Here is a 22,056-nt window from a genome sequence, read left to right on the forward strand (position 1 = left end):
TCAAGGATAATGTGCAGGCCTGGTCATGCGCTGTTTTTGACCTAGTTACAAGAAGGAAGTTGGTTTCAACATGAGAATCTGGAAGTTTCAATTTCTATATTTCAACATAACAAATAGTTTTGTATTAGCCACAGCATACATGAAGTGAACATGTATATGCATCGTAAAAGGTATTTTCTGTATGATCCTGTAACTTTTAACTGTACTCATCTTGTTATGAATAATATATGTTGGTTGAATTGTTAAAGAACACTACAGCAGTGATGTTTAATCGAAATTGGTCTTTATTTATTGGTCATCAATATTTTAACTATTTACACTACCGGTCAAAAGTTCGTTTTATTTTTATTTATTTTTTACTAAACTATGAAATAACACATATGGAATCATGTAGTAACCAAAAAAGTGTTAGATCAAAATACATTTCTGCAGCAATAGACCATTCCATCTGTTTTGGGCTTAGTGGGACTATCATTTGTTTGTCAACAGGACAATGACCCAACACACTTCCAGGCTGGGTAAGCGCTATTTGACCAAGAAGGAGAGTGATGCATCAGATGACCTGGCCTCCACAATCCCCCGACCTCAACCAAATTGAGATAGTTTTGGATGAGTTGGAGCAGAGTGAATGGAAAAGCAGCCAACAAGTGCTCAGCATGTGGGAACCCCTTCAAGACAGTTGGAAAAGCATTCCAGGTATAGCTGGTTGAGAGAATGCCAAGAGTGTGTAAAGCTGTCATCGAGGCAAAGGGTGGCTATTTGACAAATCTTTTGATTTGTTTAACACTTTTGGTTAGTATATGATTCCACGTGTTACTTCATAGTTTTGATGTCTTCACTATTATTCTACAATGTAGAAAATAGTGAAAATAAAGATAACTTGAAAAACACTTGAATGATGAGTAGGTATTCTAAAACTTTCGACCGGTAGTGTACGTACATTGAACATAAGCAATGAACACCCAGAATGCTTTGTGTTTCTTTTAAAATGGAACTGCATTATAGCAATGTTTCCTTGGGCACTGACAATCATGTACAGAACACATTCCCTCCATCCATACCGTTTTCCATTTAAAAAATAAAAAAAACTTATTTTGCACACCACCATTTTGTCCATGGGTCATCAATTACTGCAACATCTTTCAAAACATCTGCACAACACCCTTCAAACACTCAAAACACATAGTGCCACATTGCAATACATGTGAGGGATCAGGACCTGTATTCATGAAGAGTGAGTAGGAGTGCTAGGATCAGATCCCCTCTGTTCATATCTTATTCAGTAGGATCTAAAATGGAAATCTGATCCCATCATCACTCCTACTCTGAGACGTGTTGTGAATGCAGGCCTTGATCTAGGGGGATTCTAAAAGTGAAAACCAATTGAACTTGAGTGACATACTGGAAAAAATATATATGACGGCTATGACGGATTCAGGTGATAAATGTCACAATCACATATCTTATACATTCACGTGCAGCTGTAGATCAATTCAGGCACAAATAAAGGACTTCGAATGAGTTTACACCGGCAGCCGGATTCTGATATTTTTTCCACTTATTGGTCTTTTGACCAATCAGATCAGCTCTTTTGCCAATAGTTGAACAAAAGATCAGAGTTGGGCTGCCTGTAGCCATAGACCGTGGGAATATGGAGCCAAGTATAGCTTAGTTGAGGTGCACAGAAAGAGACATTTTTGAACTTTTACTGTTGAAAGGCAATATCCCAAGTATAAATACAGTAAAGTACACACACTAAAGGATTTTTAAAAAAAGGTTAAGGAGTTGGTCTGAAGGGGATTAGTGAGGTCTCCGGCCTCCCCCTTGCTTGAGAAACAATAAAGAGGCAAGAAAGAACAAAAGACAGACATGAGGTCCAGTCTTCACAATCAATGACTGCATTTCAGGTAAAAAAAAGTATATTCATAGGTCTAACTCCAGACATCTGTATATATTAGAAACAACATCTTTAAAAAGGCTTCAAGCCATTCCCCTGGCATCAATCTTAGTAAACCCAGAACTTAAGTCGTGCATAATTGGTCAGATGTTCAATTAAAGATCTGGGTCCATAAGTGTTAAGAGAAGAGATAGAACGAGGATCAGAACCGAAAACAAAAGTACTCTACCCTTTCTCTTTGCAAGTTACAGGCAAGTATATGAGCCAAATGTCCCTGCTCCATCCGAAATATGCTAACGCCTGCAAAAATCAGCATTTGTCCAAATAACCAGTGACAAAAAACCCAAGCACTGGAACTAATGCGGCAGATCTCACACATCCAGTTCTATCATGACAGATCTACAGTACGATTTATGTTTACGTCGTCTTTCCACAAGAGATTACCCTGGCATGGGTGACACTAAGGAGGTTGCCTACACAGAAATTTCGTCGACAGTATCATTTAGGAATTTTAGACAACGCATTTGCTTCTATCTAAAAACTTTGGATAATTTTTATAATAATCACTAATACTACTTGAAATCATTAAAAAAACATTTTTAAATGGAATGTTGTGAGAGAATGGTCTTGACCCGCTGAACCACTTTGCCCACCTCGGAAACATCATAAACCTGGTGGCAAGTAACAGGTGCGATAACACCCACATTTGATAGTTCTGACCAAACTTGAAACGTTTTAAATGGCCGAGATTTGGTAAGAAATAAAACCACTTACACACAGGAAAATATAAATAGATTAGTGCCCCCCCCCCCAAAAAAAAATACTGACTAGCTTTATGCTGGTAGGTAGACCACTTTAACATACACAGTGAGAATGCAAAAGGTGAAGGTGAGCCCAATAGATGATGTCGATAACTTTCAGAAAGGAATTCAGCAGGATATACTTTAGATGAGCTGTTTAGTTTCACATATTTGGTCCTTATTAGAACAATACTACAAGAAGTTTACTGTACTTGGCGAAAGTATCACGATGTTTAGTGTATATAGACAGTACTTCAGAAAGGTCTTGAGATTGTGGAGCACTTGAGAGATGTGATCCCATTTCAGCTTTTATGGAGGAAATGCTAACGAAAAATAAATGGTTGGGGAGTTATTTCACATTCAGTACAGTACTTTAAAATCATTTGGTACTACAATGTGTACTTTGGTTACATTTCGTCTCCCTCTGCTGGTAAACTTTAGCCACCACAATGGCAGCATAAACACTAGAGGAGGATGATGAATGGATGAAAGGAAATAAACTACACAATAACATAGATACGCACATTTCATTTCATCACGACTTCACAAGACTGCTGTGATTGCAGAGCAGTGTTGTAATGACTATTGGTAAAACCACCGGGCTAACACTACCTTAATATCAGTCTGAGGTTGGAGCAGTTTGTGTCCCCTTTGCAATCGTTTGGAAACATAAAATCACACGCCTTCCTTTTTAGCTAATGGAATTGCCGGGAGAGAAAAATCTAAGGCATCTTACATTTTTTTTATACAAAAATACACAGCATAGTGTTTGATAGACACTAAGTAAAATATAAAACATTCAATATTATGCCTTAAAAAGTGCAGAGGGCTTAGAGGTGCTCTTGAAGGAACAGCTGTTAAAAACAAAAGCAACATAATTAGGTTTCTCTGTCCAGCCATCATGTCCTTCATAAGGCGCTTAGTGAGCTAAAAGAGCTAAACATACAAAGTGAAAGCACAATATGTTAAATATATTGACTCAAGGAATGTATCCCATATATAATCCTCCGCACATTCAATGTGAATCAGCACAACCTGTCAGGGTTGAAAAATGAATCATTGTGTACTAAACTACCTACCATACACGGTCACTGGAATAAACCTTGAAAATACACATCTATAAACACACAACTGGATTTGAACCCCTGAACCCCCCTCCCCCAAAAAAAGGCAAATATGTTGAAATATTTTAAAACATGGAATATGAACAAAATAAATATGCCGAACCGATTGGACCTTTCAGTCTGTATTCATACCTAATGCCACAAAGTGCTCTCTGAAGGGTTACAACCCCTAACCCCTTCAGAGGACAGGAAGTTCCCCCTTATAATGTGTCCCCATTTCCAGCTGTGTGTCATCATGAGAACGCCTGAACGTTGAATCTACTTATGTCACTCAATTGAACTCTGTCCCAGTGAATGAGATTGACAGGGGGTTATGAGTGATCTTAAACCCCTCCATGACAGAGCTGGGTCTCAGAAGACCAAAGCCTGCATGCGACATCTTTACTCTTTGGTCAGGTGTGGTTAAAGCATTGGGCAGGCATTTCATTGGCTGGTTGATTGATTGGCAGAATGGTGTGGACACAGAGAAGAATACAGTGGTTGGTAGGTATATTATGGTGTGGGTCACACAGGCATGTGCATCTCTGAGTATTCATCATGGACCTCTCTCTCGTCAAAGACGGGCTCTGCGTCATCAGCATCCAGCTATGAGAAAGGAGAGCAGACTGTTAGAGCAAGGCAGTAGCTGTACCGTTAACCCCACCTCTGACGAGTACCTTAAACAACACTCACGGCGACGCCCCCTCCCACCAGAAATGCCACTTATCCTACTGCCACGGACTTTGCTGATAAATACTTTGTTGAGGGAAAAAGTACTTGATAGGATTGTGATATGTTGTCATCTCACCTAGCTATCTTAAGATGAATGCACTAATAGTAAAGTGCTCTGTATAAGAACGTCCGCTAAATTACTCAAATGTAACTATGATTGTTTGTTTTAAAATGGGTAGATAGATATGTCTTTCGTCAATCAAATTTCATGTGTACTGCGCTTTTTACAGGGTACTTTTTCCAAAGTACATTACGTCAACCCAGTGCTAAAAACCACTGAAGAACAAGCAGAGCAGACAGTCATGAAGGACACTTTTTTTTTTTACAACTAAATCAACATTTTTTATGCAAATGGCATATTAGACACCTTTTTTGATAAACATACCCCCAAACAACAAATCACTTCCTCATCCGTACTGTGCAGTATACGTGAACTCTGAAAAAAACATGAACAAAGGCTCCAAAATAAACCCAAATACGTTATTTTAGAAACAGAAAACTTCCCGGTATAGTGATGCAGGTCTTGTACACATGAAATTGTGTCATTCCGAACTTCAGTCAGAACTCTCTACTCCATTTTGTTGCGACTCGAACGATACCTGTACAATGGACGGAGAGGTGACTGCTAAAATAAAGGAAACACTTGAGTAAATGGGGGATACAAAATATATTAAAAGCCTGTGCTTCCACACAGGAAGCGCATTGAAGTTGTTCTGGCAGCTAGTGGTGGCCCAACACCCTACTAAGACACTATGTTGGTGTTCTCTTAATTTTGGCAGTTACCTGTAGCAGCAGGCTACGTGGAGAATCGAACAGCTGGATAAGGGAAACGTCTTGAGGCGCACAAAAAGGGAATATAACGTTGCGGATCAAGTTAGGATTGACAATTTCATGTGCACATCTAAAGACCTGCATCACTATACTAATTGGCGTATCTAAAAGGACGTATTTGGCTGTTTATGGAGCCTTTGTCCATGTTTTTTCAGGAACCCCATATAGGTGTTTGGTGAAATCACAAAAAAGGTGTCTGGACCTTTCTATAACATGCCATTTACATAGAAAATAGAGATTTGGTTGTAAAAAATAACCTCTCCTTTAAGAGTAAACTCCATAAGTACTATGAGGACCTCTCCTGAAACATCCCCGGGGGAGAGAAAGGGGATACATCTCAAACGGCACTGTACTCCCTTGCACTACGTTTGACCAGGGCTCATAGGGTGAATCGTAGTGAAAGGGCCAACTTACACACTGCATCTCACGGGTGGTGAAGATGCGTGACAACAGGAACATCTTGACGGGGACGGTGAGGATGAGGACGAAAGGGAAAGCCAGAGAGGCCACGGTTGACATGACGGCCCACAGCGCCGCCAGACACACCAGCTGGATCAGTGTGTACAGGTGCATCCGCAGCGTTTTCACCTGGGGGACACAGTTACTATCAGTTAAGAAAGTGGATTACCGTAATACACTCGAAAGGGGACAATGAAAATCATGAGTATGTAATTCCTAATATTGAGTTGCACACCCTTGTGCCCTCAGAACAGCCTCAATTCGTTGGGGCATGGACTCTACAAGGTATCGAAAGCATTCCGAAAAAATGTATTATAATAATCTTACGTCAGTCACTTAGGCAGTCATTTAGCCCATATCAGCTATTTTTGTATTGGTAAGTTAGTCTAGCCAGCTCTCTAAACTTGTAGTAATCATGGTTTATTTACCAAATCGGGCATTTGCTCAGGGGCCTTAACCTCCAGGGGGGCCCCATTGATTTTGTAATTTACTCACAATCAGATATCATATTAACGGCTTAAATCAGGGCAAAATGTGTAGAATTGCAGGAAATAAGCTTAAAAATGTAAAATATCTCTCTACCCTATGGCAAAATGTGTAGAATTACATGAACTGAACTTTGAAATATATTTCTCCCCCCCTCTGCTTTTAAGGGGGGGTAGCTAAAAACGTTTGCTCGCCAGGTGGTGGGCCTCCCAAAAACATTTATTCTAGGGCTAGCTCTGACAGCATGTGTGGGTATGGATGTGGGTATGCAGACCTACGAGCCACTGAGTCTCATGATAAATTCAGATTTTTTGTTGTGGCTCCCACCCCCATCAAAGTTTCCCATCCCTGATATAGTGGATTATACAGGAAAGGCTCTATTTGATAGCTCTGTCCCATATCTGTTTGTGATGTTTTGACAACTCCTACTGTCATTTTTGAACATAGGAGTTTTAATTAGAGCACAAACTGATCTGGGACCAAGCTATCTATTCCACGGATTAGGGAACCAGAGCTACTGCTCTGTTTACTCTCTGTGACTCTGAGCTGTGGTCACCTTGCGGACGTAGGTGTGGTCGGGATGGTACTTGGGGGGCATCAGCAGTAACATTAGGCGCTCGGTGAACTGGATTCCATTGAGTGACATCACGCCCATGTAGAGGAAGATGCCAAACAGCACAGCAATGGGGATCTGACGCAGCAGGTCTCCGATCACAATGGAAAGGCCTGGAAGACGAGGGAGGAAGAGTTAAGAGATATTACTGCAAACATGACTGCGTCTCAATACTCTAATAGTTTCCTCTTCTAGTAGTCGGAGGTGAAATAACTACACAGGTGAAAGCAAAGTCACCATAAGCAAAGTCACATATTTCCCTTATATGTTTTGTTTTTATCCTGTGTCTTCAGATCACTGCAGAAGAAGGGAAGGAGTCAAGTGGTGGAAGCTACGGTAAACTTTTGAGAAGCATCAAACATCTTCCAGTCTAGTCTATTCGACATCTATCCAAAAGACACTCACCTACTAAGATGGCCACCAGCAACCCTGTAACCCGCTGCTCCTTGACCTCCTGGATGCGGGGCTTGTCGCCGGGGGCGACCGCCTTACTCATGACGGTGAGGGCGTTGGCGTGCGTTACGGAGCGCACAGTGGCAGCGGCCATCCAGGGCAGGCCGAACAGGGCAGAGGTGCCGCCCAGCACTACGATCACCAGCAGGTCCAGGTGGAAGCCAGAACCCTTCACCAGCATCCGTTCCTTTTTACTCACTATCAGACTGAGTTAGGGAGGAAGATAGGTAGTAAGAGAGGAATGGAAGAAAGAAAGGCAGATGAGAAGTTGAGAATGAGTAAATCAACTTGCCAGGATAAAAACACACACGGTACATAATGTAATGTCTTCCATGACTTCCAGTATTTCCCGCAGTTCGTATCCATTCACACAATTCATTTTGCTACTAAGGGGGAGCTCATGATGGAACACAGGGGTGCTGGGTACTGTAGTGTGACAGTGTGTCTCACGTGGTGATCTGTGTCTCCATGAAGATGAGGATGAAGACCAGCAGGGCGGGCAGCACACTGCCAAACATCATCCAGATGGGGAACGGGGTGTACATGCCTAGTGGGTTGATCACCCAGCCACGCTTCTCAGGACTGGTCACAGAGAAGCCACTGGGCACGCTCAGTTTCTACACAAGGTCAGGGGACAGGGAAGTGATGTGTTTTAGAGGGTGATGACATAACATGCACTAATATGTCTTCAAAGTAACTAGTTCTTTATAATTTCTCAGTAAGACAGTAGTTAAGCTTATTAATCTAGACAATACAATGAACAAACTAATAAAGGGCTTTGAAATTATTTTCATTGCAGTACTACTCACCTGTGTGTAAGTGTCACGTATACTGTAGTCCACTAGGACCATGATGAGGATGGCTATGGGGACCCCGAAATCTCCAATAATCCTACGGAGCTGAACACAGAATAGTTAGGTGTAGGCAATGCATAACACACAGCCCATGATGGGACACTGGGGAGTAAGTTCTGTGATTCTACAATAAACTAGGTTCTAAATAATTAAAGGGATACTTCGGGAGTCTGGCAATGAGGCTAGTTAGCATTGGTTCGCGAAACTACCTCAAATACCTTCATACTGGACACAGAGACATAAAAATGTTATCCACGAGTTCATCTGACTCTGGTGAAGTAGATAAAGGGTCTCATTGCCAAAATCCCAAATTATCCCTTTAAAATGTGTATTGAATTGAAATACACCCTGATAACCCTATTGTGCTTAGAGTGAGGATGAAATGAGCCCCTTCACCTCATAAAGTGTACCAGTGTCTTACCTTGCCAGGGAAGAAGGCACTGTTTTTGAACTTGCGCAGGTAGAATGCAATGAAGAAGGTTCCAGACATGAGTACAAGGGAGAGCAGTGCTGTGTTGGGTTCTCCTAGGACCTTCACCGACACCACCGGAATAGTGCTGTTGCCAAGCAATAGCTCCAGGGTGCTATTCTCCATCGTTGCGTTCTCCGCCGTGCCGTTGTCAAGGTAACAGCGCTGCAGTGGGTGCTCCATGAAAATCTGCCCGACAACACAGGAAAAAAAGGGTTCACATTAAAGCACCGCTTCACACACACACCACACACACACACACACACACACACACACACACACACACACACACACACACACACACACACACACACACACACACACACACACACACACACACACACACACACACACACACACACACACACACACACACACACACACACACACACACACACACACCACTGAGATCACTTCAACACGGCTTCAGAGAGATTAAAATTGACATACCTGTAAGGTACCTGCAAACTGATTAATCCAGACACAAATAATCCCTTGAAAGTCTTGTGTTCGACAGAGGTCTAAAAATAGTAACATTCCTGAAATCATAAGCCCAGATATAAGTCGGGCTGTCTGTCCCTTTCACTTTGTTCTCGGATCAGGGCCACTCAACCACAAAAGATTGTCTTAAGAGTGTACCCATTAGGAAAACATACTCATTTTGACCCCATGTTTTGAGAACAGTCCAATCTAAAGTCAGTTCCATTTATTATCAGTAGTCAGATTGGATCCCCTCTCTACAACGTAAAGTGCTTTTAGCACTTACAATGGGCACTAAACAATTTCTATCAATTTCAATACTATAGTTAATGGAGTGTCAAGTGTACAGTACCTTGCCTATCTTGGAGAAGGTCTCGAAGATGAAGATGAGCGAGATGAGGAAGGAGAAGATCTCCTGGGTGAAGCGTGAGACAAAGCGGACCAGGAAGCTACCTTCCAAGGCCACTGTCGTCACCACGATGACGATGAGCCAGAAGCCAATCCACACCCGGCCCGTCAGGTACTCTATCCCGTTCCCCTTACAGAACTATGGACACACACAGAGAGAGAATGGTAAGGAAGCAATTAAGACAGAACTGAGTATCGAGTTCTGACACTGATGGAAGAGTGGCCACGCATACAGGACAACATCAACAGCAGGAAAATACTAAAGGGAGTCTTATGTAGAGCTGGGCCAGTATTGATGCATGGACTGGTTTGGGGTTTTCTTTACCTTCTATAACGGTATTTGAATGTTTGGTTTGTTAAACGTGATACACGGTGTGTAACGTCCAATTCTATAGTTTACTTTACTCTTTTAGTTTATCCCTCTCCACTCTCTCCACTCTCTCCATGCTGCTTTCCACACAGACCTAGTCCTATCCCGTCACTCAAGGAGCGCATTTGTTGTTGCTTGACCACGAGACACTTTTGTTCAGTCTGCATGGTCAATGCAGCACATGCAACAATGTTGATGACAACGATGCTGTTTCCACTTTGATCTTAATATAAATCCACAAGCTTCTATAATTACAACATTAGTTTGTGTTTCTTACGTCTGCAAATAGCTGGTCTGTATTTTCTTAGCAAGTTAAGCTAAATCGTGTTAGCCACTAATGCTAATCGATAGTTAGCTGGATAGCTGAGTCAGCAAAAGTACTGAGTCAACACAAACGTAGCTAGCTAATACAGCCTGATACCAGTATTGGTGGAGGCTTAAATCAGCATGTTGTTTGTGCAACAGTATCTTCTAAATCAAAGCGGAATAGGCAAAGTGTCATGCCCTGACCTGAGTATTCTTTGTTTTCTTTATATATTTTGGTTAGGTCAGGGTGTGACATGGGTGATGTATGTGTTTTTGTACTGTCTAGGGGTTTTATAGGTTTATGGGGTTGTTTACCATCTAGGTGTTTATGTATGTCTATGGTTGCCTAGATTGGTTCTCAATTAGAGGCAGCTGTTTATCGTTGTCTCTGATTGGGAACCATATTTAGGTAGCCATCTTCTTTGGGTATTTTGTGGGTTATTGTCCATGTTAGGTTGCATGCTAGCACTCAGTTTCAATAGCGGTCACGTTTGTCTGGTTAGTTAGTTTGTTTTAGTGCACTTCGTGTTTTTTTCGTCAATCATCAAATCATGCATTCACACCACGTGGTCATGCATGGTCTCCTCTTTATGACGATCGTGACAGAATAACCCACCAACAATGGACAAAGCAGCGTGATAACGGCTAGCAGCAGCAGCGGCAAAGAACGCAGGACTCATGGACTTGGGAGGAGATTCCACACAGGGAGTGTGGCGACGTCAGGTAGGAGACCTGCGCCAACTTCTTGTGCTTACTGGAGAGAGAGAGGAACCGGGCAGGCACTGTGTTATGCGGTGGAGCGCACAGTCTCCCCAGTGCGTGTGCATAGCTCGGTGCGGTACATTCCAGAGCCGTCAGCCAGCCAGGAGCCGTCAGCCAGCCAGGACCCGCCAGAGCCGTCAGCCAGCCAGAGCCGTCAGCCAGCCAGGACCCGCCAGCCAGCCAGGACCGCGGCCAGATGCCCACCCAGACCCTCCCCTATAGGTTTAGCGTCCAGAGTCCGAACCTTAGGGGGGGGGGGGGTACTGTTACTCTGACCATTATTTGAGTTATTTGAGTTGTTTGTTTCTATGTTTTGGTTGGTCAGGTTGTGATATGATAGCTCAGTCAAAACTGTTCGCTGCTCTGGCTCCCCAATGGTGGAACAAACTCCCTCACGACGCCAGGACAGCGGAGTCAATCACCACCTTCCGGAGACACCTGAAACCCCACCTCTTTAAGGAATACCTAGGATAGGATAAAGTAATCCTTCTCACCCCCTCCCCCCTTAAAATATTTAGATGCACTATTGTAAAGTGGTTGTTCCACTGGATGTCATAAGGTGAATGCACCAATTTGTAAGTCGCTCTGGATAAGAGCGTCTGCTAAATGACTTAAATGTAAATGTAATATGAGTGGGCATTCTATGTTGCATATCTGTTTCTATGTGTTGTGGCAGGTGTTTGTCGTCGTCTCTGATTAGGAACCATATTTAGGTAGCCTGTTTTGTATTGTGGTTGGTGGGTTATTGTCTATGTTATGTTGCATGTTAGCACTCAGTTTCTATAGCGGTCACGTTTGTCTTGTTATTGTTTGTTTGTTTAACCACTTGCTCCTACCTGGCACGCAGGCGTCCCATCTAGAGCTCTGGAAATGCAAATGCGCTACGCTAAATGCTAATAGTATTAGTTAAAACTCAAACGTTCATTAAAATACACATGCAGGGTATTGAATTAAAGCTACACTCGTTGTGAATCCAGGCAACAAGTCAGATTTTTAAAATGCTTTTTCGGCGAAAGCATGAGGAGCTATTATCTGATAGCATGTAACACCACAAAAGACCCGCAGGGGACGTAAACAAAATAATTAGCATATTCGGCGCTACACAAACCGCACAATAAAATATAAAACATTCATTACCTTTGACCATCTTCTTTGTTGGCACTCCTAGATGTCCCATAATCACTATTGGGTCTTTTTTAGATTAAATCGGTCCATATATAGCCTAGATATCGTTCTATGTAGACTGTGTGATAAACAAAAAAAAATAGCATTTCATAACGTAACGTCATTTTTTAAAATTAAAAAAGTCGACGATAAACTTTCACAAAACACTTCGAAATACTTTTGTAATGCAACTTTAGGTATTAGTACACGTTAATAAGCAATAAAATTAATCAGGAGGCGATGTAACTTCTATAGGTGTCGTCTGGAAAAAAACATGGCCGGAGAGAGCTCGACCAAAACATCCAGTCGGAGACCGGAGGGAATCGATTCCCTTGAACCGGTTAGACCAAGAATCAAAGCTGAATCAAATGACAAGACTCTAAACAACATGTGGTAGCTGTAGGCGCTGAAACCTCAGTCTCATGTAATTCGGTTCACTTTGAACAATTCCTGGAAGTAAGCGCAAGGATATTTATTTCCATTGTCAGTGATCAGGTTTTCCTGCGCTATTCGATGAAACTCACGCTCTGTTAAAGTCACAGCCGTGATTTAACCAGTTTTATAAACATCTGAGTGTTTTCTATCCACACATACTAATCATATGCATATACTATATTCCTGGCATGAGTAGCAGGGCGCTGAAATGTTGCGCGATTTTTAACAGAATGTTCAAAAAAGTAGAGGGTAGACTGAAGAGGTTAGTGCACATCGTGTTTTTCCGTCTTTTCATTAAAATATGTATTCACATCATGCTGCGCTTTGGTCTCCTCACATGAATATGTTGGATATATGAATACATTTTAAAAAATGAATACAAATTTAATGTAGCCAATGATTATAGGGTCCCTTAGGAAACACAGTACATCCTACCCTGTCACAATAACTCATTCATGGAATTTTCATGTATTCAAAGTACCCACTATTATTTATATTCTAACTACAGAATTATAATAAACATTCTAGTTCCATGATTCCAAAAGTTCACCCAAGTGTTTTGATCTAAATCGCAATTGCATTATTTGGTTAAAAATAAGGTCTAGTATTTTTGTCCATGTCGTAAATGATCTCAAATGAGTGTAGGAAATGCAGAAATTGATGGAAACGCAGGAAATTATTTTAGGTTGAAGTTGAATTGAACAGTACAAAACAATCAGAATGGAGAAAGACCCATTGAAATACAGTAATTTAGAATATATGTGTTGCCACCCTAGGGTCACGCACTACTCATAAAGCAATATATATATGTGAGATGACATTATTGACTACCGCGTAAGAGTAGGGCTGGGCGATATGGCCAAAATATATTGATATATTTTGGCCATATCGCCCAGCCCTACTCTTACGCGGTGGTCAATAATGTAATCTCACATCTCAGTTTGAGGTAACTTACAGAGTAGAAGGCCTCTTCAAAGACGAGCAGGGGTCCGGAGAAGCCCACCACCAGGAGCGGCTGGGCCCCCAGGAGGCAGAAAAGAACACCCTGCACAGCTGTGGCCACGATCAGCTCAGACACACCGATCAGACCCTCAGTCTTCTCACCTACCACAAGGCACACAGTCAAGAACCCACACAGGCAACATTCAGAGAATGACCTAAGAACGTTTTTTTTAAAAGCTACGAATTCCATTCTCAGTACATATTCAATATAGCTCCAATGCCTACTTTAAACACATGCTAAGTGTCTGGTTGTGTGTTGATAGGGGTATATGGGTAGTTGTGGTTATTTTTTGCCTCCTGTTCATTGTTTCCATCACTTTCTTAACTTACACAGGGATATTTCTGTAAATGTACCAGAATTTCCTAGCTGGCTGCATTTAACCCCTGGGACTCACCCAGGAGGCCTCCGAAGGTTATGGCGGGGGAGAGGGCAGCGAAGTAGATGAAGATGATGGCCGCAGCGCACTGGGCGTTCAGCGCGTCCTTGAAGTCACTCACGTACTTTGGGTAGCGGCGCTTCACATCTCGGATTAAGCCTCCGAAGGGGCGTCCAGTACGCTGCAGGGGATCGTCTCCCGGCTTCCCGGGCGAGAGGAGGGCCTCTGGAATACATAAACATAGACCGATTTCAAATACTGGACTAGAAAATAGACGTTTCTTTGGAATCTTTTTGCATTTAAAAAAAAGGAAACTTTCAAAATATTATCATCCGGCTCCATGTAACGGTCTGAGAAGCTACGAAAGTTAGGACATCATTTTTCTGTGAACAAAATTGCGGGATTCCCCCACCTTTTTCCTTCTGGCTCTTGGGCTCCTTGGCCAGCAGGGCTCCTTGCTCCTCCCGCTTGCGAAGCATCTCCTTCTGGAAGCGTGCCACGGAGCGTAGCAGCTCCTCACCGCCCATCTCGGAGGGGGGCAGAACGATGCTGCAGTCCAGGAAGCCGTTGATGGCGTTGAGCAGGTCCTGGCGGTCGTCCGCCAGGTAGGCCGACTCATGGAAGTGCTGCGCGGGAGAACAGGAAAAACACTGGAGTTATACTCATTGTCCTACAGTATGTGAGCCTTCATAGAACAAGACAGGTTCACTCTGTGTTTGGATTTTCTTTTTTGCATTCAGAGTTGTGTGCGGAATTAAATACTACATATTATGGTTATGACCATAGTAACAAAAAACATATAGGAATGGTTTCCAGGACACAGATTAAGCCTAGTCCTGGACTAAAAAGCATTTTCAATGCAGATTCTCATTGAAAGTGATTTTCACTCCAGGACTTGGCTTAATCTGTGGCCAGGAAACTCAGCCCACAGATGTTCTACTAAACCTCAATCAATTGACTCTTGCTCTCCTCTCGCCTTCACTTCACAGTACAGCGCACTAACCTTGTCAGACATGAGTGTGGAGATGGAGCGTCCGATTTGGTGGTAGTCCATGTTGGTGCTGGGGGGACCCAGCAGGACAAAGATGAACCTGACTGGCACTGGGACCTCCAGGACAGAGTCTAGCTCCTCCGCCTCCTGCAGCCGCACAAAGGCCATGGTGGGCTGCTCCAGGAAGTCCACGCTGCCTGGAGGAGAGGAAGGGGGGGACAGAGGGTTATAGGGCATGCTGTTATACTGCACAGAGTGGGAATACTTGATATTAGACTACTGTTTCAGATGTTATTTGACCCTGGCCGTGACCCCACTCACCGAGTGTGTATCAGGGAGATTTGGGACTTGCAACCCCCCCCAAAGAAAATAGAAAATAAATTAATAATGTGTCAAATAGGACAAATATAAGTATCCGAAGAAGAAGAGGTAGTAGTGGTAGTAGGTTATTTGAAAAAGGTAACAGGAGATGCTTTCTGGTACTTCTGGTTCTTAGATGAGTTTTAAAAAAGACCACTCACCCACAAGGACAACAGTGGCCTCAGCATTCTCTGGAATCTTCTCCAGCAGCTTGAGCTCATGCTTGGACTTCGACCTGTGTATGCCGATATTTGGAGTAGACTCCTTCTGCTGCAATACCAATCAGGACAGACTTAACCCAGGCCATGGTAACTCAATGGGACAGACTGCCCCCTCCACAAAAAATGAAGATACTTTTTACATGATAGTTCAATATCCCTGTGTACACAATTTACACACACACACACACACACACACACACACACACACACACACACACACACACACACACACACACACACACACACACACACACACACACACACACACACACACACACACACACACACACACACACACACACACTCTTTAGCAGTAGAATAATCTGCCTAATACATTCCTCACTACTTATACACCGCACTGTTGAATACTTGTTTCTGATTGGCTAGAAGGGCATTTTAAAATGGACATTAAAACCAAATAACGGGACAGTTGGAAAAGCTATCGGGACACCTTGTAAACATGATGAAATGTGCACCGAAAGATGCAGACCACACTTGTTACAAATTACAGAAAGCTAAACCGACAACCACACAAAACAGAAATGGGATACATTGTAAACGCAGGTCCAATGAGGAAAAACTTAGCTAGCTAGTATTGATTTGTTTTTACAGACATTATGGATGTATCCAAATGAATGTCAATAGAAAACAGCTTAAACAAATGCTGTTATTCTGGATTCAGAGGTTGTGACTCTGTTAGCCGTAGCTAGTTGGGTAGCTAGCAAGCAAGGGACAAGAACGTTGCCAGCGTGTATGGCAACTGAACATATAGAACGAACAACTGGGTTGTGTCCATAAATATCAACCAAAAGACTGGGGTGCTTCTCTAGCAACCAAAAGAGTAGAATTATTATTATTATTATTATTTTTACTGGTTAATGTGCGCTTTATTGTTGTTGTTTTTTGGAACTGTGGTATACACGCCTCAGTTCTGTACATTACCTTGGAAAAATAAACGTCAGCATTTACTCCTTACATAAAATCACCACTATACTGTAGCTACCTGCAGGTCGTTCTTCTCCATGTCAATACGCGTCTCCTGCTCCCCTGTGCTGGCCGAGCCCATGAGGGGGTCTGTGACGGAGGGCTCTGGATGGTGGATGTGGTTGGAACTGTGTTGCTGGGGCAGCAGGTTGCCCAGGCTGGCCGCCGAGATGTTCCTGGGGAAGGGGTTGTGGCTGTGCTCCTTCTCATCGCTTGGGTGACTGCAGGGCGAGGGAGGTAAAGGCACACAGAGGTTGAGCAGGAGATGCATATGTCGCACCTTGCCCTCTCGCACGCTATCAAGCAAGCAGGCGGCGGGACCAGGCAGAGACATTGCAAGGTTAACATTGTGTAAATTGACATGCTGAACTAATAACGCTATTTCATCTGAGATCAAAAAGGATAGACAAACTCCAGATTGTTTTTATTATACTTTTCCTGTTGAAAAACAATATCCAGAGTTTAAAGTGTCCACACACTTAATTTAAGTATTCCGTACTTCCATACTTAGGTTACTAGATACTCAATAAGTATTTTCCACTGAGCTGTCCTGGTTGGTATTTAGGTGTAGTGGTGGTGGTGTACCTGTGTTTGAGCAGCAGGGCTCGGAGCACATTTGCACGGTCCTCAGCCTTGATCTGGTCTGAGATGATCATCTGCTCTACCACCTGGTGGGCAATGCCAGGCAAGGTCTTCTGGTCCAGGTCCAACAACACCGCCCCTGGTGGCAGAGGGCACACATGATACGGAGGTCACAGCAGGGTGGGCACACACAGACACACTCACACAGACACAGACACACACACACACACACACACGTACACTGAGTGTTCAAAACATTAAGAACAGCTTCCTATTGAGTTGCACCCCCCCATTTTGTCCTCAGAACACCCTCAATTCATCGGGATATGGACTCTACAAGGTCTTGTAATATTCCACAAGTATGCTGGCCCATGCTGACACCAATGCTTCCCACAGTTGTGTCAAGTTGGATGGATTTCCTTTGGGTGGTAGACCATTCTTGATACACACACAGGAAACTGTTGAGCATGAAAGACCCAGCAGCGTTGCAGTTCTTGACACAAACCGGTACACCTAGCACCTACTACCATACGCTGTTCAAAGGCACTTAAATACTTTGTCTCGCCCCAAAAAATACACTGCCTTTACAAAACATTACAGACTGACCAGGTGAATCCAGGTGAAAGCTATGATCCCTTATTGATGTCACTTAAAATCAACTTCAATCAGTGTAGACGATAGGGAGGAGATGGATTAAAGAAGGATGTTTAAGCCTGAAGACAATTGAGATATGGACTGAGCATGTGTGCCATTCAGAGGTGAATGGGAAAGACAAAATATTTAAGTGCCTTTGAACGGGGTATGGTAGTAGGTGTCAAGCGCACCGGTTTGAGTGTCAACAATTGCAGCGCTGCTGTGTTTTTATGCTCAACAGTTTCCTGTATCAAGAATAGTCCAGCACCCAAAGGACATCCAGCCATCTTGGCACAGTTGTGGGAAGCATTGGAGTCAACATACATGTATACATACATAGTACCAGTCAAAAGTTTGGAAAATACCTACTCATTCAAGGGTTTTTCCTTATTTTTACTATGTTCTATATTGTAGAATAATAGTGAAGACATCAAAACTATGCAATAACACATGTGGAATTGCATAGTAAACCAAAAAAAAGACAAACAAATCAAAATATATTTTATATTTAAGATTCTTCAAAGTAGCCACCCTTTGCCTTGATGACAGCTTTGCACACTCTTGGCATTCTCTCAACCAGCTTCATGAGGAAGTCACCTGGAATGTATTTCAATCAAAGGGTGTGCCTTGCTAATTTGTGGAATTGTCTTTCCTTCTTAATACATTTGAGCCAATGAGTTGTGTTGTGACAAGGTATAGTTGGCATACATAAGATGGCCCTATTTGGTAAAAGACCAAATCCTTATTATGGAAAGAACAGCTCAAATAAGCAAACAGAAATGACAGACCATCATTACTTTAAGACATGAAGGCCAGGCAATGCGGAATATGTCAAGAACTTTGAAAGTTTCTTCAAGTGCGGTTGCAAAAACCATCAAGCACTGAGTTGAAACTGGCTCTCATGAGGACCGCCACAGGAAAGGAAGACCCAGCGTTACCTCTGCTGCAGAGGATAAGTTCATTAGTTACCAGCCTCAGAAATTGCAGCCCAAATAAGTAACAGACACATCTCAACATCAACTGTTCAAAAGAGACAGCATGCATCAGGCCTTCTTGGTCGAATTGCTGCAAAGAAACCACTACTAGACTTGCTTGGGCCAAGAAGCACGAGCAATGGACATTAGAACGGTGGAAATTTGTCCTTTGGTCTGGAGTCCAAATTTGAGATTTTTGGTTCCAATTGCCGAGTAGGTAAACAGATAATCTCCTCATGTGTGGTTCCAACATGAGCATGGATGTGGTGGTGTGGGATGCTTTGCTGGTGACATGGTCAGTGATTTATTTAGTATTCAAGGCACACTTAACCAGCATGGCTACCGCAGCATTCTGCAGCAATACGAGATCACATCTGGCTTGCACTTAGTGGGGCTATCATTTGTTTTTCAAAAGGACAATGACCCAACACACCTCCAGGCTGTGTACGGGCTATTTGACCAAAGAGGAGAGTGACGAGTGCTGCATCAGATGACCTGGCCTCCACAATCACCTAACCTCAACACAATTGAGATGGTTTGGGATGAGTTGGACCGCAGATTGAAGGAAAAGCAGCCAACAAGTGCTCAGCATATGTGGGAACTCCTTCAAGACTGTTTGGAAAGCATTCCAGGTGAAGCTGGTTGAGAGAATGTCAAGAGTGTGCAAATCTGTCAAAGCAAAGCAAAGGGTGGCTGCTTTGAAGAATCTAAAATGTTGGTTACTACAAGATTCAATATGTGTTATTTCATAGTTTTGATGTCTTCACTAATATTCTATAATATAGAAAATAGTAAAACATAAAGAAAAACCCTTGAATGAGTAGGTGTGTCCAAACATTTGACTGGTACTGTATATATATATATAGGGGAAACACTGCACACAGTCTTCTCTCTCTAAACTCTCTCCTACCGTGGGAGATGGTCTTGCGGAGCTCCAACAGGCTGCGGAAGGAGAGCGAGGCCACGTGGGGTTTGCCCCAGCGGTCGGTCTCCTCCTCCACGTCCTCCTCAAACTTGATCCAACGGGCCGTCTCCCGCCACTGCATCTCCTGGTTCTTATCCATGATAAGCTCGTTCAGCTCCACAAACACCTGAGGGGGACACAGGCTGAATTTAAAGGGATAGTGTACCCAAATAACATTGGTTTCTTCAACCCTCTTAAATCACTCTATGGACAAGATAAGAGAGCAATCCATGCTTTATTTAAAAAAAAATTTTTATCTGGCCGGTGGCCACTTACTCCAACGGCTAGCTTTAAAAAAATCATGTTTGTCCAAAAACCAATGCAAGTCAATATTTTTCAGTGTATGCCCATGGACATCCAGGAGTCTGAATCGTAAATGTTCAAACCAGTATCTCCTTCCAACCAAGTTACCATTGAGCCAATCGGATTAGATTCAGTGAGGATCTGAATAGCTGATCTTTCAGGGGAAATTGTTTTCAGTATGCTTAATGTGGCTGTATCTGCGTCGGATTGAATTCTTCTACAAATATTGCTTTAGAATTAACGCTAGCTATTCTCAGGCTCATGCTGTTTCTTTAAAGACAGTAAAAAAATGATTCTAAGGATCAGAAAACACATCCAGAGAACTATATGTAATTGTATTCTAGTTTCACTTTCCAAAGTGTGAAGTGTGAAAGTAGTTCGCACTGGTCCTTGAACCTATTGACTTCTGAAAACCATGCAAGGTGCATCAGACCTGGATTCAAATGTTACTTGAAATAATTTAAAATACATGATCATCTGTGCTTGATTGAGCTTGCCTGGCTTAATGGACCAATAGAAAAGTTCCAAAACTGCAAACCCGTCCATCTGACATCAAACGCTCAAAGTATTTGAAAGATTTTAAATAGTACTTGTTCCCAAAGTCTGCGCTGCATGTTGACTAGTCAAGACTAGTCATTCAACTGAGACTGCTCTTCTCTGTATCACGGAGGCGCTCCGCACTGCTAAAGCTAACTCTCTCTCCTCTGCTCTCATCCTTCTAGACCTATCGGCTGCCTTCGATACTGTGAACCATCAGATCCTCCTCTCCACCCTCTCCGAGTTGGGCATCTCCGGCGCGGCCAACACTTGGATTGCGTCCTACCTGACAGGTCGCTCCTACCAGGTGGCGTGGCGAGAATCTGTCTCCTCACCACGCGCTCTCACCACTGGTGTCCCCCAGGGCTCTGTTCTAGGCCCTCTCCTATTCTCGCTATACACCAAGTCACTTGGCTCTGTCATAACCTCACATGGTCTCTCCTATCATTGATATGCAGACGACACACAATTAATCTTCTCCTTTCCCCCTTCTGATGACCAGGTGGCGAATCGCATCTCTGCATGTCTGGCAGACATATCAGTGTGGATGACGGATCACCACCTCAAGCTGAACCTCGGCAAGACGGAGCTGCTCTTCCTCCCGGGGAAGGACTGCCCGTTCCATGATCTCGCCATCACGGTTGACAACTCCATTGTGTCCTCCTCCCAGAGCGCTAAGAACCTTGGCGTGATCCTGGACAACACCCTGTCGTTCTCAACTAACATCAAGGCGGTGGCCCGTTCCTGTAGGTTCATGCTCTACAACATCCGCAGAGTACGACCCTGCCTCACACAGGAAGCGGCGCAGGTCCTAATCCAGGCACTTGTCATCTCCCGTCTGGATTACTGCAACTCGCTGTTGGCTGGGCTCCCTGCCTGTGCCATTAAACCCCTACAACTCATCCAGAACGCCGCAGCCCGTCTGGTGTTCAACCTTCCCAAGTTCTCTCACGTCACCCCGCTCCTCCGCTCTCTCCACTGGCTTCCAGTTGAAGCTCGCATCCGCTACAAGACCATGGTGCTTGCCTACGGAGCTGTGAGGGGAACGGCACCTCTGTACCTCCAGGCTCTGATCAGGCCCTACGCCTGCTCGCCTCCCTACCACTGAGGAAGTACAGTTCCCGCTCAGCCTAGTCAAAACTGTTCGCTGCTCTGGCCCCCCAATGGTGGAACAAACTCCCTCACGATGCCAGGACAGCGGAGTCAATCACCACCTTCCGGAGACACCTGAAACCCCACCTCTTTAAGGAATACCTAGGATAGGATAAAGTAATCCTTCTAACCCCCCCTTAAAAGATTTAGATGCACTATTGTAAAGTGGCTGTTCCACTGGATGTCATAAGGTGAATGCACCAATTTGTAAGTCGCTCTGGATAAGAGCGTCTGCTAAATGACTTAAATGTAAATGTAATGTTGACGTCAAACAGAAACACACTCACCAGTGTTACTCGGTTATATTAAGAACAACTATGCAATTCAATTATCCACAATGCCAATACACTTCTC

The 22,056-nt window shown here is 43.4% G+C and overlaps 1 protein-coding gene across 4 annotated transcripts in view; it reads right to left on the bottom strand.

Annotated features, from left to right (window-relative positions):
* Positions 1-771: 771 nt before the first annotated feature.
* The window catches only part of LOC123991061 (anion exchange protein 2-like), a 124,456-nt gene continuing 103,171 nt past the window's right edge, over positions 772-22,056 (bottom strand). For all 4 annotated transcript variants that reach the window (XM_046292223.1, XM_046292224.1, XM_046292225.1 and 1 more), the window contains 16 exons: positions 19,657-19,837; positions 17,143-17,278; positions 16,577-16,778; positions 15,514-15,622; positions 15,005-15,189; positions 14,414-14,627; positions 14,020-14,226; positions 13,578-13,726; positions 9,530-9,724; positions 8,650-8,886; positions 8,184-8,273; positions 7,825-7,991; positions 7,327-7,580; positions 6,865-7,034; positions 5,778-5,951; positions 772-4,406 (listed from right to left, as the gene is read on the bottom strand). In XM_046292223.1, the coding sequence (XP_046148179.1) occupies positions 4,326-4,406; positions 5,778-5,951; positions 6,865-7,034; positions 7,327-7,580; positions 7,825-7,991; positions 8,184-8,273; positions 8,650-8,886; positions 9,530-9,724; positions 13,578-13,726; positions 14,020-14,226; positions 14,414-14,627; positions 15,005-15,189; positions 15,514-15,622; positions 16,577-16,778; positions 17,143-17,278; positions 19,657-19,837 (2,751 nt within the window). In that variant the 3' untranslated portion in view covers positions 772-4,325. The remainder of the gene's footprint in view (positions 4,407-5,777; positions 5,952-6,864; positions 7,035-7,326; positions 7,581-7,824; positions 7,992-8,183; positions 8,274-8,649; positions 8,887-9,529; positions 9,725-13,577; positions 13,727-14,019; positions 14,227-14,413; positions 14,628-15,004; positions 15,190-15,513; positions 15,623-16,576; positions 16,779-17,142; positions 17,279-19,656; positions 19,838-22,056) is intronic.

Source organism: Oncorhynchus gorbuscha, linkage group LG12 (genome assembly GCF_021184085.1).
Source record: "Oncorhynchus gorbuscha isolate QuinsamMale2020 ecotype Even-year linkage group LG12, OgorEven_v1.0, whole genome shotgun sequence".
Taxonomy (NCBI): domain Eukaryota; kingdom Metazoa; phylum Chordata; class Actinopteri; order Salmoniformes; family Salmonidae; genus Oncorhynchus; species Oncorhynchus gorbuscha.